General features: G+C 37.4%; 1 protein-coding gene across 1 annotated transcript in view; it reads right to left on the reverse strand.

The window, feature by feature from the left end:
• The window catches only part of LRP1B (LDL receptor related protein 1B), a 1,143,506-nt gene that overhangs the window by 20,671 nt on the left and 1,109,200 nt on the right, over positions 1-13,635 (reverse strand). The window contains exons 86-87 of the mRNA XM_070731453.1: positions 9,299-9,403; positions 7,960-8,073 (exon numbers count right to left, since the gene is read on the reverse strand). Coding sequence (XP_070587554.1) covers positions 7,960-8,073; positions 9,299-9,403 — 219 coding nt within the window. The remainder of the gene's footprint in view (positions 1-7,959; positions 8,074-9,298; positions 9,404-13,635) is intronic.

Consider the following 13,635-nt stretch of genomic DNA (forward strand, 5'->3'; position numbering starts at 1 on the left):
CATCACTGCCGGCAGTGCACATACCATACACGTGAGATTTGGCTTCTGCGTATGTGCAGCAGCTGAATCTCGCTGGCCTGGTGCCGCTCTCCCTGGACAAATTGGCTGCTGCTTGGAGGGCAAGGGGAGCAGACAGAGAGCCCCTCTGCTAAGTGAGATCCTCCCTTCTCCTCGTCCACTTCTGCACAGATAAGATGTTGTGGTCCAGAATGGAATGAGGGAGGAGGCGGGCGGAGGTGGTCTTCCTTGTGCAGGGAGGATGGAGGTTGTCGCTTGGCAGAGAGGTGCTTTGTCTGCTCTGAGCAGCAGCCAATTTGTCCTGCACATGCGCAGGAAGGCAAAGGAGTGCACGCACATGCATGTGCTCCCCCCACCGGAGCATTTCAGTAGGATTGCGACTGGACTGCCCTTTATTGGATAGACAGTACCTAATTTTGTAATATTGCACTGTGTGTGTGTGAGAGAGAGACAGACAGAAAGAAATAAGGGGGGGGGAGAGAGAGAGATTGAGAGAGAGAGTTTACAGAACTAACTCATAAATAATTTGATTAGGGTTGTAGCCAAGAAGAAGCATACCCCTTAGAAATCATGGGTTGGGAATAATTGGAGAATGGTGAGAGAGCAGCATAACGATCTCTTAAAATAGCAACTGGCACAGAAGTAATGACATAGGAAATGTGAATTGAAGCCTATTTCATGAGCCTTTACCAATATGAAAAGGACACTAAATAGCTGGCAGAAGGAAACTGGAATAGAAACAAATCCTTTAATAAATGTTAATTCTGCCTATGTTGTGCATTTTTCATGTATAAATAAAGATATTCTTTTTGCCATGACTATACTAAATTTTTAAAGATAAGTTACTTTATCTTAATAACATAATAAAAGTTGATCACTATTTAGCTTTTTGTAGAAATAGTCATTGCAAATTACTATTTAGTATGACTGTATCTATCTGTGACTTTTATCATCATTAACATATTAATTTTATTCCTTGTTCAGTTTATGAAGGAAAATCTACACTACTTTAGTAATAAAGTAATGTACACTACATTACTAGAACAAAAGTCATTACTTTTGTGATGTAGTGTACAATTAAATTTATTTTTACTCTAATACAATTAAATGTCCTAATTGATTAATGCATTTTCTCAAGGTAACATGTTTTAGTTGTAATGAAGCATTATAAAATGTAATGTTCTAGACAGCTAGCCCTTTCTTAGCATACTATAAACCATGCCAATCAATTAAGCATTAAAAACAAGTTAAGATCTCATTTCTGTTTGGTCAAAAAATTATCTTTATTATAATAAATGAAGGTTATCTTATAAACAGATATGTTGCTAAATAAAATCCAACAGATCACAACATATCTAAACTGCAAAGTTTCTATTTCAACTATAGTATATCAGTTGGCAATACTCAGCTGACCTGAGTGATCTTGAAAATGTGAAGTTGGATCAGGAGTGATTACTATTTGTATGGGAGGCAATTAGAAAATCCCAAAATGGGGAAATTGAAAACAACAATAACAAAAAGATAATAGCAACAGGTAGTAACAGAAGACATATTTCTCTTTTGCTACTAGGAAAGCAGGATGTAATGATTAGGAATTGGGATTAACTCAAGGGAGATTTTACCTTTTTTATCAGATGGCAAAATGTCTGTCTCTCTCTCTCTCTCTCCATCACCCACCCACAAATATAAAGATTGTGAATAATTGTTCAATAAATTCCAGCGCAGAATTATACATCTCTATATTTTACAAAATTGGTATATATCAGTATTATATTAAATCTTATCTTTATGTTTACACAAAATCTTATCTACATGTTTAAGTGTTTAAATGTAATGAGTCTCACTGTAGTAGCAGTTATAGGTTTAATAAATTAAAAAATGTAAAATTACAAAATGAGAGTTAATTTACTATTCTAATACATGATACAATAAATCAGACGCATGCAGTGCAGCTGGCAGAAGCAAATTCCCCATTCTGCCTTTCATGCAGTAGTTCCACCTAATAAACACACTATAAAAGATTTTGGTTGAAATGTAAACTGCATCATTAGATTAGGAAAAACATAAGGATTCAGCAGATAGGTGGATATTTCCAACATAGAAGAATCAGTGTATTGGTGACCTCTGGTCTATACAAAAAATGTTGTGGATACTGGTTTACCATTGACGTACTGATTATCCCAAAAATGTGGTCTACGATGATTCAAGGAATGGTTTTCTTCCCATTGAAAATAATGAGTTTATTAAAGGCATAATGAATAAGCTGCATTGTTACATGGGTTTATATGCAAATAAATTGTATTAAATTCATTGGCATAATTTAAAGATTGACATATATAGAAATGTATGCTAAAATACGTTATTTAGTTTTATATTGGTTAAACATTACTTAGTTTTCCTTTTTCACATTAGTTGTTTGATTATTTTAGCATGAAATGGCATTGGACTTAATGAAATGAGCTGGATGATTATGATGGTCATGTTATACAGGAAAAGAGAAAGAGAAACATTAAGTTTCTGTATTTACTGAGTATCTTGGGCATTCAGTTACCCAGACAAATTCAAATTCTGAAGGTATACAGTTTTATCTAATAGTGAATGTAACTAGCAATTACTATTTTACATATCCTATAAAAAAAAACACAGAAAAAGTGAGACACAGTAATAAACTCATTTAATCATATTAAGTGAGAACAGAGTTGTTTCAAAAATGATACAATACTATTAATCTATATTTAGCTGCATGCTCCTAGAATGTAAACTGGTAAATTCCCCTTATGGCATCCATGTAATAAACCAGCACTCAACCATGGCTCATGTTGATTCTCTGCATACAGGTAGTATTCATTTAATTACCATAATTGGGGCCAAAATTTCAGTCATTGACCACATTATTGCATTATTCAACAATTGCATTTCTAGGACTCCTGGTTGCAATTGTTAAGTGATCTCTCAGGTCATTAGGCAGAAAAAGTAAAAGTGCTTCCTGGGGGCCTTTCACTTTTAAATGTTCCTGCAGCCTACCAAAGGATTTCTGCCCCATACAGTGCATGGAGAGGACATTCTGCAAGGTGCTAAGGAATAGAAATCATCACGATTTCATGCACGGATAAACCAGAAAGGAAAGAGAAGGAAAAGGAAAAAAAAAAGAAAGGAAAGGATATAGAGGAGGATTTTTAAAAAAACATGGAAAGACTGGTTTTTTAAAAAAAATATTGACAACTTAAATGGCTAATATGGAACTGTTAGTTTGGCTAAAGAACTTGAAAGACTTAGTTTATTAATGGTCCAAAGTCCATAAAGCTCTTAAAGATGTGATTCAAGGAAAGACTAGTGAAGAAGAGGACAGTAGCAAGATTTTATTTATCGATCAGAGAGGACATTCAAAGAGAAGAAGTGTCAAAGGATTACTAGTTAGAACAAGAGCACCTGTCACTTTATCTGATTTAACTAGAAAAGCAGAAAATCTTGCAACTAATATCTGCAAATCTGTAATAGTCCTAGATGTATGAATGATCTGGTGGTAGATAAGGTGACAAACACTGAGATCCTCTCCAGACCAGGTCTGCCATCAATTCCACCCTGTTGATGAAGGCCCAGACACGCTGGGCAGACCACATTGCTAGGATGCCAGACCATCGCATCCCTAAACAACTCCTCTATGGTGACCTGACTAAAGGAAAGCGATTGCATGGGGAACAAAGGAAGCAATACAAAGATATGTTGAAAGCCTCCTTCAAGTCCCTCAATATCGACACCACTTCTTGGAAATCCTGGCACAAGAACAACCAACATGGCACATGCTGATCCACCAAGGCTGCCAGACATCTGAGGCCAGAAGAACATTCATAGAAAAAGAGAAGCGAGCACTCCGCAAAGCCAGAGCTGCAAATGGACAATGGTGCCTACACATGTCTGTTCAACATGTGTCAAAACATTTTATGCCCATATAGGCCTTACCAGCCACCTGTGGACACATTGTGTACAGTCCACAACCCATTAGATGTCAAGATCCTCTTCGAACATGATGGATGAACATCATCATGAATGATTTATTTTTATTTTATTTATTTATTTTGTCAAACAGTTATAGGGTGGTAATTTGTACAAATAAATCATTAGACAAATACAGTGAACCCTCGAGTTTCGCGTCCTCAAGTATCGCGAAAGGGCTATTTCGCGAGTTTTCAACCCGGAAGTAAACTCCACCATCTGCGCATCCGTGCCCTTCCACGCATGCGTAGATGGTGGAGTTTCCCCGCCGGGCAGAGGCTTCCCTGGGTCTTCCCCCTTCCCCCAGAGGCTTCCCTGGGACACCCCAGCTCCGCTCCCCAGCTGGGAAGCGGCCCCAGCAACAGCGTGGGCGGGCGGGCGGTGCCCGCGCGCTTGGGGACATCCCAGCTCCGCTCCCCAGCTAGGAAGCGGAGCTAGGGAGTCCCCACCGCGCGCGCGTTGCTGGGGAAAGCGCGCGCGCTTGGGGACATCCCAGCTCTGCTCCCCAGCTGGGAAGCGGATCTAGGGAGTCCCCACCGCGCGCGCGTTGCTGGGGAAAGCGCGCGCGCTTGGGGACATCCCAGCTCCGCTCCCCAGCTGGGAAGCGGCCCCAGCAACAGCGTGGGCGGGCGGGCGGTGCCCGCGCGCTTGGGGACATCCCAGCTCCGCTCCCCAGCTGGGAAGCGGAGCTAGGGAGTCCCCACCGCGCGCGCGTTGCTGGGGAAAGCGCGCTTGCTTGGGGACATCCCAGCTCCGCTCCCCAGCTGGGAAGCGGATCTAGGGAGTCCCCACCGCACGCACATTGCTGGGGAAAGCGCGCGCGCTTGGGGACATGCCATCTCCGCTCCCCAGCTGGGAAGCGGAGCTAGGGAGTCCCCACCGCGCGCGCGTTGCTGGGGAAAGCGCGCGCGCTTGGGGACATCCCAGCTCCGCTCCCCAGCTGGGAAGCGGAGCTAGGGAGTCCCCAAGCGCGCGCGCACCCCAGGCGCGAGCATCGGGGTGGGCGGGCGAAGGGCGGGCGGCAGTGGAAGCAAAAACACCATCTGCGCACGCGCAGATGGTGTTTTTACTTCCGCACCGCTACTTCGCTAAAAATCGATCATCGCGTGGGGTCCTGGAACGGAACCCTCGCGATGATCGAGGGTTCACTGTAATGTTAAAAATTAACAAAAGAAGACAATAGGACAGGGACGGTAGGCACAGTGGTGCACTTATGCACGCCCATTACAGACCTCTTAGAAAGGGGGAGAGGTCAATTGTAGATAGTCTAAGGCTAAAGGATTTGGGATTAGGAGTAGAAACCATAAGGATTTAAAAAAATGCATGCTTAGAATTGGAGTTTAAAATGTTCTCCGTTGTACTTATAAAATCATGTCTTACCTAAATGGGAAAAGTCTTACCAAAATGGGAAAAAGCCTTGTTTGCATTTATATACAGTTAGAAGCAGTAATCTTTCGGCTGTGGCGAGGAGGGCGTTTGCCCAGGTTCGCCTGGTGCACCAGTTGCGGCCCTACTTGGACAGGGAGTCATTGCTCTCAGTCGCTCATGCCCTCATCACCTCGAGGTTCGATTACTGCAATGCTCTTTACATGGGGCTACCCTTGAAAAGTGTTCAGAAACTTCAGATCGTGCAGAATGCGGCCACAAGAGCCATCCCTAGATTCGCCCACATTTCTGCAACTCTCCGTGGCCTACACTGGCTGCCGATCAGTTTCCGGTCACAATTCAAAGTGTTGGTAATGACCTTTAAAGCCCTACATGGCAGTGGACCAGAATATCTCCGGAACCGCCTTCTACCTCACTAGCGGCCGATAAGGTCCCATAGAGTTGGCCTTCTCCAGGTCCCATCGACTGAACAATGTCATTTGGCGGGCCCCAGGGGAAGAGCCTTCTCTGTGGCGGCCCCGACCCTCTGGAATCAACTCCCCCAGAGATTAGAACGGCCCCCACCCTCCTTGTCTTTCGCAAATTACTTAAGACCCACCTATATCGCCAGGCATGGGGGAACTAAGACATCCTTCCCCAGGCTTTTATATTTTATGTTTGGTATGTATGCGCTGTATGGTTTTAATTGCTGGGGTTTTAAATATGTTTTTTAATATTGGATTTATTTTACTGCTATATTGTTTATTATTGTTGTGAACCGCCCCGAGTCTTCGGAGAGGGGCGGCATACAAGTCCAATAAATTATTATTATAATTACTATTATTAAATCATAACTGTAAGCTTGAACCTGAAGAAACTAAATTATTTCTCATATCTTTTTTTATCAGTACAATAATTTCAATAAAGTTGTAGAGGGATTGGATTGCTGTTTTACACTCTCTTTTAATCAAATGGTTTGTACCCTTAAACAAAGAATTGTGCAAAATCTCCCTCTGGTTGTATCTTAAGTATTAGAAGTCTAGTGGTAGAAGTCATAACCAATAGAGTATAAATAAAATTATTAACTATTGTAATCTTATATTGCAAATATATAAAATTACAGTTCAATTGTAAGTTTCACAGTATCACAAATATATTTTGTCAAACCTAGAAAGATGATACCATATTTCCAACATTACTGACTACATATTTATATGTATTTCTTAAAAATGTTTTTAAATTATATTTTATCTCATTTTGAATTTTTTAATGGTAGAAAATTTAGATAATGATAAGTAAAGAAATGATAAAAAGAGAGAAAGTGTATTAGTCTTATACTATTATTTCTATGTATATATGATATAATAATGAAAATTATATATCCATTATAATGGAAAGGGTTATTTTTGTGCTCTTTTCTAGCCTTCATATACACATAAAAATAAAATAGGACACATATACACTGAAAAAGGAAGGAAGAAAAGAAAGAACAATAGAATAGTTAAGAATAGAGAACAGAAAAGTTAGGAAATATGGAAGGATGACAAAGTGAACATAGCTAAGACTGACTGGTATTAGAAATAATGATGTATTTGAAAACTGATAATGGATCAATTCACGTTACATGGGATAGATTCTCTGCTGTAGTTTTTGCATATACTATCTGCCATATTTTAAAGGTAGCAAGAAGATGGATTGGTATAAACAGATGTAAATTTTTATGCTAATAGCAAGGATAAAATTTAGCAATCTGAATGAAGGTCAACTTTCAATTAGACAATCTAGAGCCCAATACAGGAATAATTCTGATGTGATAAACTTGGAATAATCTCTCTTATTTTTATTAACTAAAAGCTAATGTATAGCTCAGTAAGCTTAAACTCAAAAGAATGTGAATTCTCTATGAGGCTATGCTGTGTCAGAAAAAACTAAGTATGGATTTTATTAATCTAACCTGAAGCTATGATTTATAAAAACAATGGAAAATTAATCAAGACAAATGTAGTTTATTTCTTGAGGAACATTGATATGAGAAACCTATTTCTTTCTGAAACAAAATACAGTAGTAAATAAATTATAGATAGTGAAAAGATTAAGATAGCACAACTAATTTGCGGTTATTGTAGTAATTGCTTTTTAAAATTATTTTCTTATTACTTTCACAAAGATATTTATCACTTCAACAGCTGACAAATTGTCTAGTTGTTCTGTTAACGAGCACATACTAGAATTAAGATGTCAGGTTTAAGAATGGCATATGATGAATTTGTGTATAATTTGCCTTTTTTACAAACATTGTTCTATTTAAAGACAGGGTTATTTTCTAATTCTCCCGATGTCATATTCTTTCATTATAAAGTAGCATAAAGTTTTGGCTTAATAATAAGGCAGTGTTACATCCAATGTTGTACATTTTAATATAGTCATTAGCAAGACTTCAAACAACTACATTAAATTACATAAATGAACCCTGAGATAAGAAAAAGTTGCGAGATGATATGGATGTACATGATCTGAACCAATGAACTGTGGCCTGAAATGATGTCACAAAATGGGCAGCATTAAGTGGAAGGTTAAACCTACTTGCATCTCGGTTCATTAAACGCAGTTAAAGTGCAAATTCCCTCATTCTGACAGTAGTAATCACAAGGGTTCACTTTCTGGTCACAGCGCTGATTTTTAAACCCCACAGAGCATCTGCAGAATTTCAGTAAAATACAGCTAAATAAATAAATATTCTCCCTTTGTTTTTTGCTGAATATCTTTTAAATGCAAATACATGCTGTTAAAATGAACAATAAGCAAATATGCTCCACCTGATCATGGTAAGTCCAAACCATTAGTGTTCATTAAATCTTACTGAAAGCTTGGAAAACCAAGCTAATGTGGGTGCAATCCTGTCAATCATAGAACTGGCACAGGACTCAACATAATCAAGTTGATCCCTCTTCTATTGTGGCAGATAGCAAGCAAGCATTTCGTAGTGCCTGATAACTGCTGGCCAGGAGAGATTAAGATCTATCTCTAACCTTCTAATATCCCTGGCTGAATGTTACCTAAATTCTAAATTAATTCCATTGACTGACATTCCATACATAATAGTGCCCCAATTTATCAGGTTATTATCCAAGACAAAGGATGGAAGCTAATTCCATATGCAGTACTGCACCCATATTAAATTATGATCCTGCTCAAGGTAGACAAATATAATCTGTTCTCATGGAAGCACATGTTGCATTCCTTAGTTTTTTAATAATTTGTAATAAATAAACACATTTGTTTATTCATCACCCAGCAATGATGCATTCAGAAGAATATCATTACATCCAAATATCTGACAATCTTTTCTTATATGATTATGGATTCTTTTAATGAGCACTCTAAGGATAATGACATTGAAATATTTCACATACATTAAAATTAGGATACTCAGTTTAGACTTATTTCATAGAGAACCATTTACAAGAGTGAAATGTATCTTTATAGTTATCATAACACAATTACAATATATGTTTAAAGACCACATTATTAAAAAGTCTCATCATAAAGATAATGTGATTTCAATAATTAATTTTAATTTTGGATTTTAAAGGCTTCCTTAATACAATATTATTTCTGCAACGTTGCAAGTGTTACTCATAAATGTATTCAATATATATATATATCTTTGAACAACAGATAATATTCTACATCTCTAAGTAATGCAATCTATATAATGATTAAAATAGATAACAGAAATAGTATCATGTAGTTAGGGACGTCATTCTCCTATCCTTGCCATTGACAATTGTCAAAACCAAGGCCAAACCTGTAGCAAAAATTTATTATCACAGCATCACCCTGAAAGAAGAAATTATATTGGCAAAGTGGCACTAGGAATAATGTGGATATAAAGATGTCCAAATTATTTCATGATACTCACAGACAGACAGGTATATTTGTCTCTATATCCAATTGGCAGGTTGCACCATTGTAGCAATAGCCATCACATAATTGGCAGCTGGATGCAATTTTTCCATTTGTGCAGCTATGATTTGTGGGAGGAAAACATGTCACTGTTAACTATGCCACTAATGATGGAATGGGGTGCTTCAGTTATTCTATTTTTGTAATAGCGTGTTATATTACTTTCCTTGGTTAATGAAGAAAGCTATTACAGGCTGCTCAGCTTAACTTAGCATGGTTAATCAATTATATGTTTGCCATGTTCAACAAACTATGCAGTAAGATCAGAGGCCTTGGATTGGGGAGTAGTTGTTATAAAAGATGTTGCCAATTTCATTGTTTAGTACTAGATGAGTGAGTCCAGTCACCAGAAACAACAGCTTTACTTACTTTAATATCCTGATAATTTAAAGGCATGTGTATTTACACAACGTGAGATCTTTATCTCATTAATAACATTATTATCAAGGGAGTAAAAGTATGAATGATTTCTATCTCTTTTTCTTTGTTCTCATGCTCGGCTATGGTCATGCCCCAGTGATAGTTTAATAACACAGAAGTAATGAAAATAATTGATTGTGAAAAACCCACTACAGAATATTAAATATGTTGTGAGGAAAATTAAAATATTTGGAGAAATGGTGGTCTTAAAAATAAATAAAGATGACAATATTGACTAATAATATGAACGTGGAAGACCAGAAGAAATTGGAAATTAAAACTGGTCTTAAAGTTGTGAAAAAGGTACAGTACTTGGGACTGATTCTTACTGATGAAAATTGTAAACTATATAAACATAATTATGTTAAATATGGAAGGAGATAAAATCAAATTGAAACAGATAAGAATAAAATAGATTTGTTGATGAGAAAAATTTAAGTAATTAAAATGAATTTTACTTCCTAGAATGTTACTTCTATTCGAGACTACAGTGGTACCTCGACATACGAGTTTAATTCGTGCCAGAGCTGACCTCGTATGTCGATCATCTCGTATCTCGAACAAATGCATTTAGATTTGGCTTTTCGCACGGAGATAACTGGAAAAAAATGGAATTCTTGCACCACCTAGTGGACGCTCGGCTCGTATCCCGAATTTGAGCTCGGGTGTCGAACAGAAATTTTGCTCGCGTCGCAGCTCGTAACTTGAAATACTCGCATGTGGAGCAGCTCGTATCTAGAGGTACTACTGTATACTGATATTGATTAAATATCAGGGGCATAAAACTGGTGGCCCGCAGATTGGATGTATCATGTGTAAGCCATGCGCAGTCTAGCCCCACAAAGGAAAAAAACAAAGAGTCATATGTTGGCAATGTGATGCCGCAAATTTGATACCCGTGTTTTATATCTAATTTTTTTTAAAGCAACAAGAAGAATTAAATATAAACTTTTACATGATGCTAAAGAAGGAGGAAATTTGGATTCAATTATATTATGATACCTGTTGTTTGGTATGATTAAAAGATTGGATAATGTTGAAAAACTTAAGGTTGTTAAACCTTGAAGAGTCTGATTTGAGATTTGGATCGTATGCTTACTTATGAAATGACAAAGTAAAAGTTAACCTTGTTTTAAAAACCATATCATTAGGCAATCAATTGGCCATGCATGGCTGACAAAGTACTACTTTGGGTATCACCACATGAAGCATCAATAGAAAAAAGATGTTGTTGGGATGTAAATGGGTGATATATCAGGATTTATTGGTATTTGAAAAAGGGGTACTTAACAGGATAGGATAGGATAGGATAGGATAGAACAGAACAGAATAGAATTTTATTGGCCAAGTGTGATTGGATACACAAGGAATTTGTCTTGGTGCATATGCTCTCAGTGTACGAAGTTGAATTTCTTTTGAAGTTGAATTTCGGAGTCACATTATTTGGGTGGATCTTAGGGTGGCTTAGATTGAGACTAAAGTTTGCCATGCTGTGGTCACTGTTGGAAAAAGGTTCTTTTATTTCTAAGCCATATATTGTACTTTTGCTGTTGCAGAAGATGAGATCCAGACAGTTATCTAATCTAGTATTGTTAGTTACTAGTTGGTCAAGTCCAAGACTGGTGACTGCGTTATATATAGTAGAGTGGATAGGTTCTGTGCTACATTCATTTAATGTCCAGTTAATATGTGGTAGGTTGAGATCACCAAGGAAGAAGATGGAGTGTGGGCAGTGGGTAGCCCACGTTATTAGAGCTGATAATTTGTTTGCATGTGCGATGTCATAGTCAGGAACTCTGTAGCAGAGTAAGAAGCAAATTGTGGTATTTAGGGATAGATCACAGACAATAGTTTCAGGGAGTAATAGATCATGTGCAACTTTGATGTGTTTTAGGTTTAGCGATTTTTTGTAAAATACAGCTACACCGCCTCCTCTGCGGGATTTGTGGTCATCATGAGAGACAAGATAGTTCTTTGTTGTAATAATGGAGTCTGGGTAGGATGCATTAAGCCATGTTTCACAGACAAAGATAATATCAAAGACTGAGGAGTCAAGAAGGAGGAGGAATTCTGACATCTTATTGACTATACTTCTAGCATTTAATAATTTGCATTTGAAATTGGTTTTATTTTGGGAGTAGGTTTTGGGTTGGTTAGAGGTAGTAAGGGGAGCACTTTTTTGCTGAATATTTAAAATTAAGGGAGACTAGGATATGTGATACATACAGAACATAGTTTGTTGGCTATGAATAAATTAGCTGCCTTGAAATGACCCTGGGTTGGGCCTAGAGGCAAAAAGGAGCTGTGACGTTCCTTCCATATACCACGATCAAATCCCCCAGTAAGGGTATGGCTAGCTGATAAGGTCAGAACAAGGCCGAAATAGCACTATCCTTTAAAAATTCAGCAAAAACATGTGATATATATATATTTTGTGATTTGATACAAAAATATGTAACCCTTCCCTGGTGCAGAGCTGAAGGGATTGGATACTGTAGCCTAGAGGATAATTCTCTGCCTTACAAGGCAAAGGTTGCAGGTTCATGTCCCAGTGGGTATGGCTAGCTGATGAGGCCAAAATAAGGCCGAAATAGATCTATCCTAGTCTCCCTTAATTTTCAAATTCAGCAAAAAATCATGTGACAGCACATTAAAAAAACAGGGCACGAAATTGACTTTGAAAAAACTAAATTACTTCACAAAACAGAGAATTTATATAGAAGAATTGCTCTGGAAGCCATAGAAATTGAGAGGAGCCCCCTTTGCATAAATAAAAGAGATGACACGTCCCGCCTACCAGAAATTTGGAAACCAGCCTTAAACAAAAAAAACACTTCATAAAAATCACCATGTCAATCCTTCTAATAATTATGATTTTGGAATTTTGAAATTTGAAAACCAGCCTTAAACAAAAAACACTTCATAAAAATCACCATGTCAATCCTTCTAATAATTATGATTACACCAACCAATCAGATCACTAAAACATAATCACCCAATCTATTTGCTACATTCAAACCAAATCTCCACCCCCACACTATATACTAGGAAGAAATGACAGTTGCAAACATTCCATTTTACAACAACACGAAGCTTGGAACTTCAGCCTGATGATGGTGAATGTGATTTCACCGAAACGTCGCATAGACATGCAAAATATTACACAGGGCAAAACCCGAACTCAGAACAATCTACATATATATATTTGTTTTCGTAAATTTTCACGGGTATATGTATGTAGATTGTTCTGAGTTTGGGTTTTGCCCTGTGTAATATTTTGCATGTTTATGCGACGTTTCGGTGAAATCACATTCACCATCATCAGGCTGAAGTTTCCAAGCTTCGTGCTGTTGTAAAATGGAATGTTTGCAACTGTCATTTCTTCCTAGTATATACTATACTATATACTATATACTATACTATATACTATATACTATACTATATACTATATACTATATACTAGGAAGAAATGACAGTTGCAAACATTCCATTTTACAACAGCACGAAGCTTGGAAACTTCAGCCTGATGATGGTGAATGTGATTTCACCGAAACGTCGCATAAACATGCAAAATATTACACAGGGCAAAACCCGAACTCAGAACAATCTACATATTTTTTATATATATATATATATATATATATATATATATATATATATATATATATATATATATATTTCTTTTTTTTTTTTCCTTATGTCGAATCACCCTGGTATATTTTTAAGGAACGTCACAGCTCCTTTTTTTTTTTTTTTGCCTATAGGCCCAACCTAAGGCCACTGCAAGGCAGTAATATATTTATAGCCGACAAACTATATTTTGTATGTGTTAAATGTTTATAGCTGGAATTTTAAAATTAAGGGAGACCAGGA

Source organism: Erythrolamprus reginae, chromosome 1 (assembly GCF_031021105.1).
Source record: "Erythrolamprus reginae isolate rEryReg1 chromosome 1, rEryReg1.hap1, whole genome shotgun sequence".
In the NCBI taxonomy this organism is placed as follows: domain Eukaryota; kingdom Metazoa; phylum Chordata; class Lepidosauria; order Squamata; family Dipsadidae; genus Erythrolamprus; species Erythrolamprus reginae.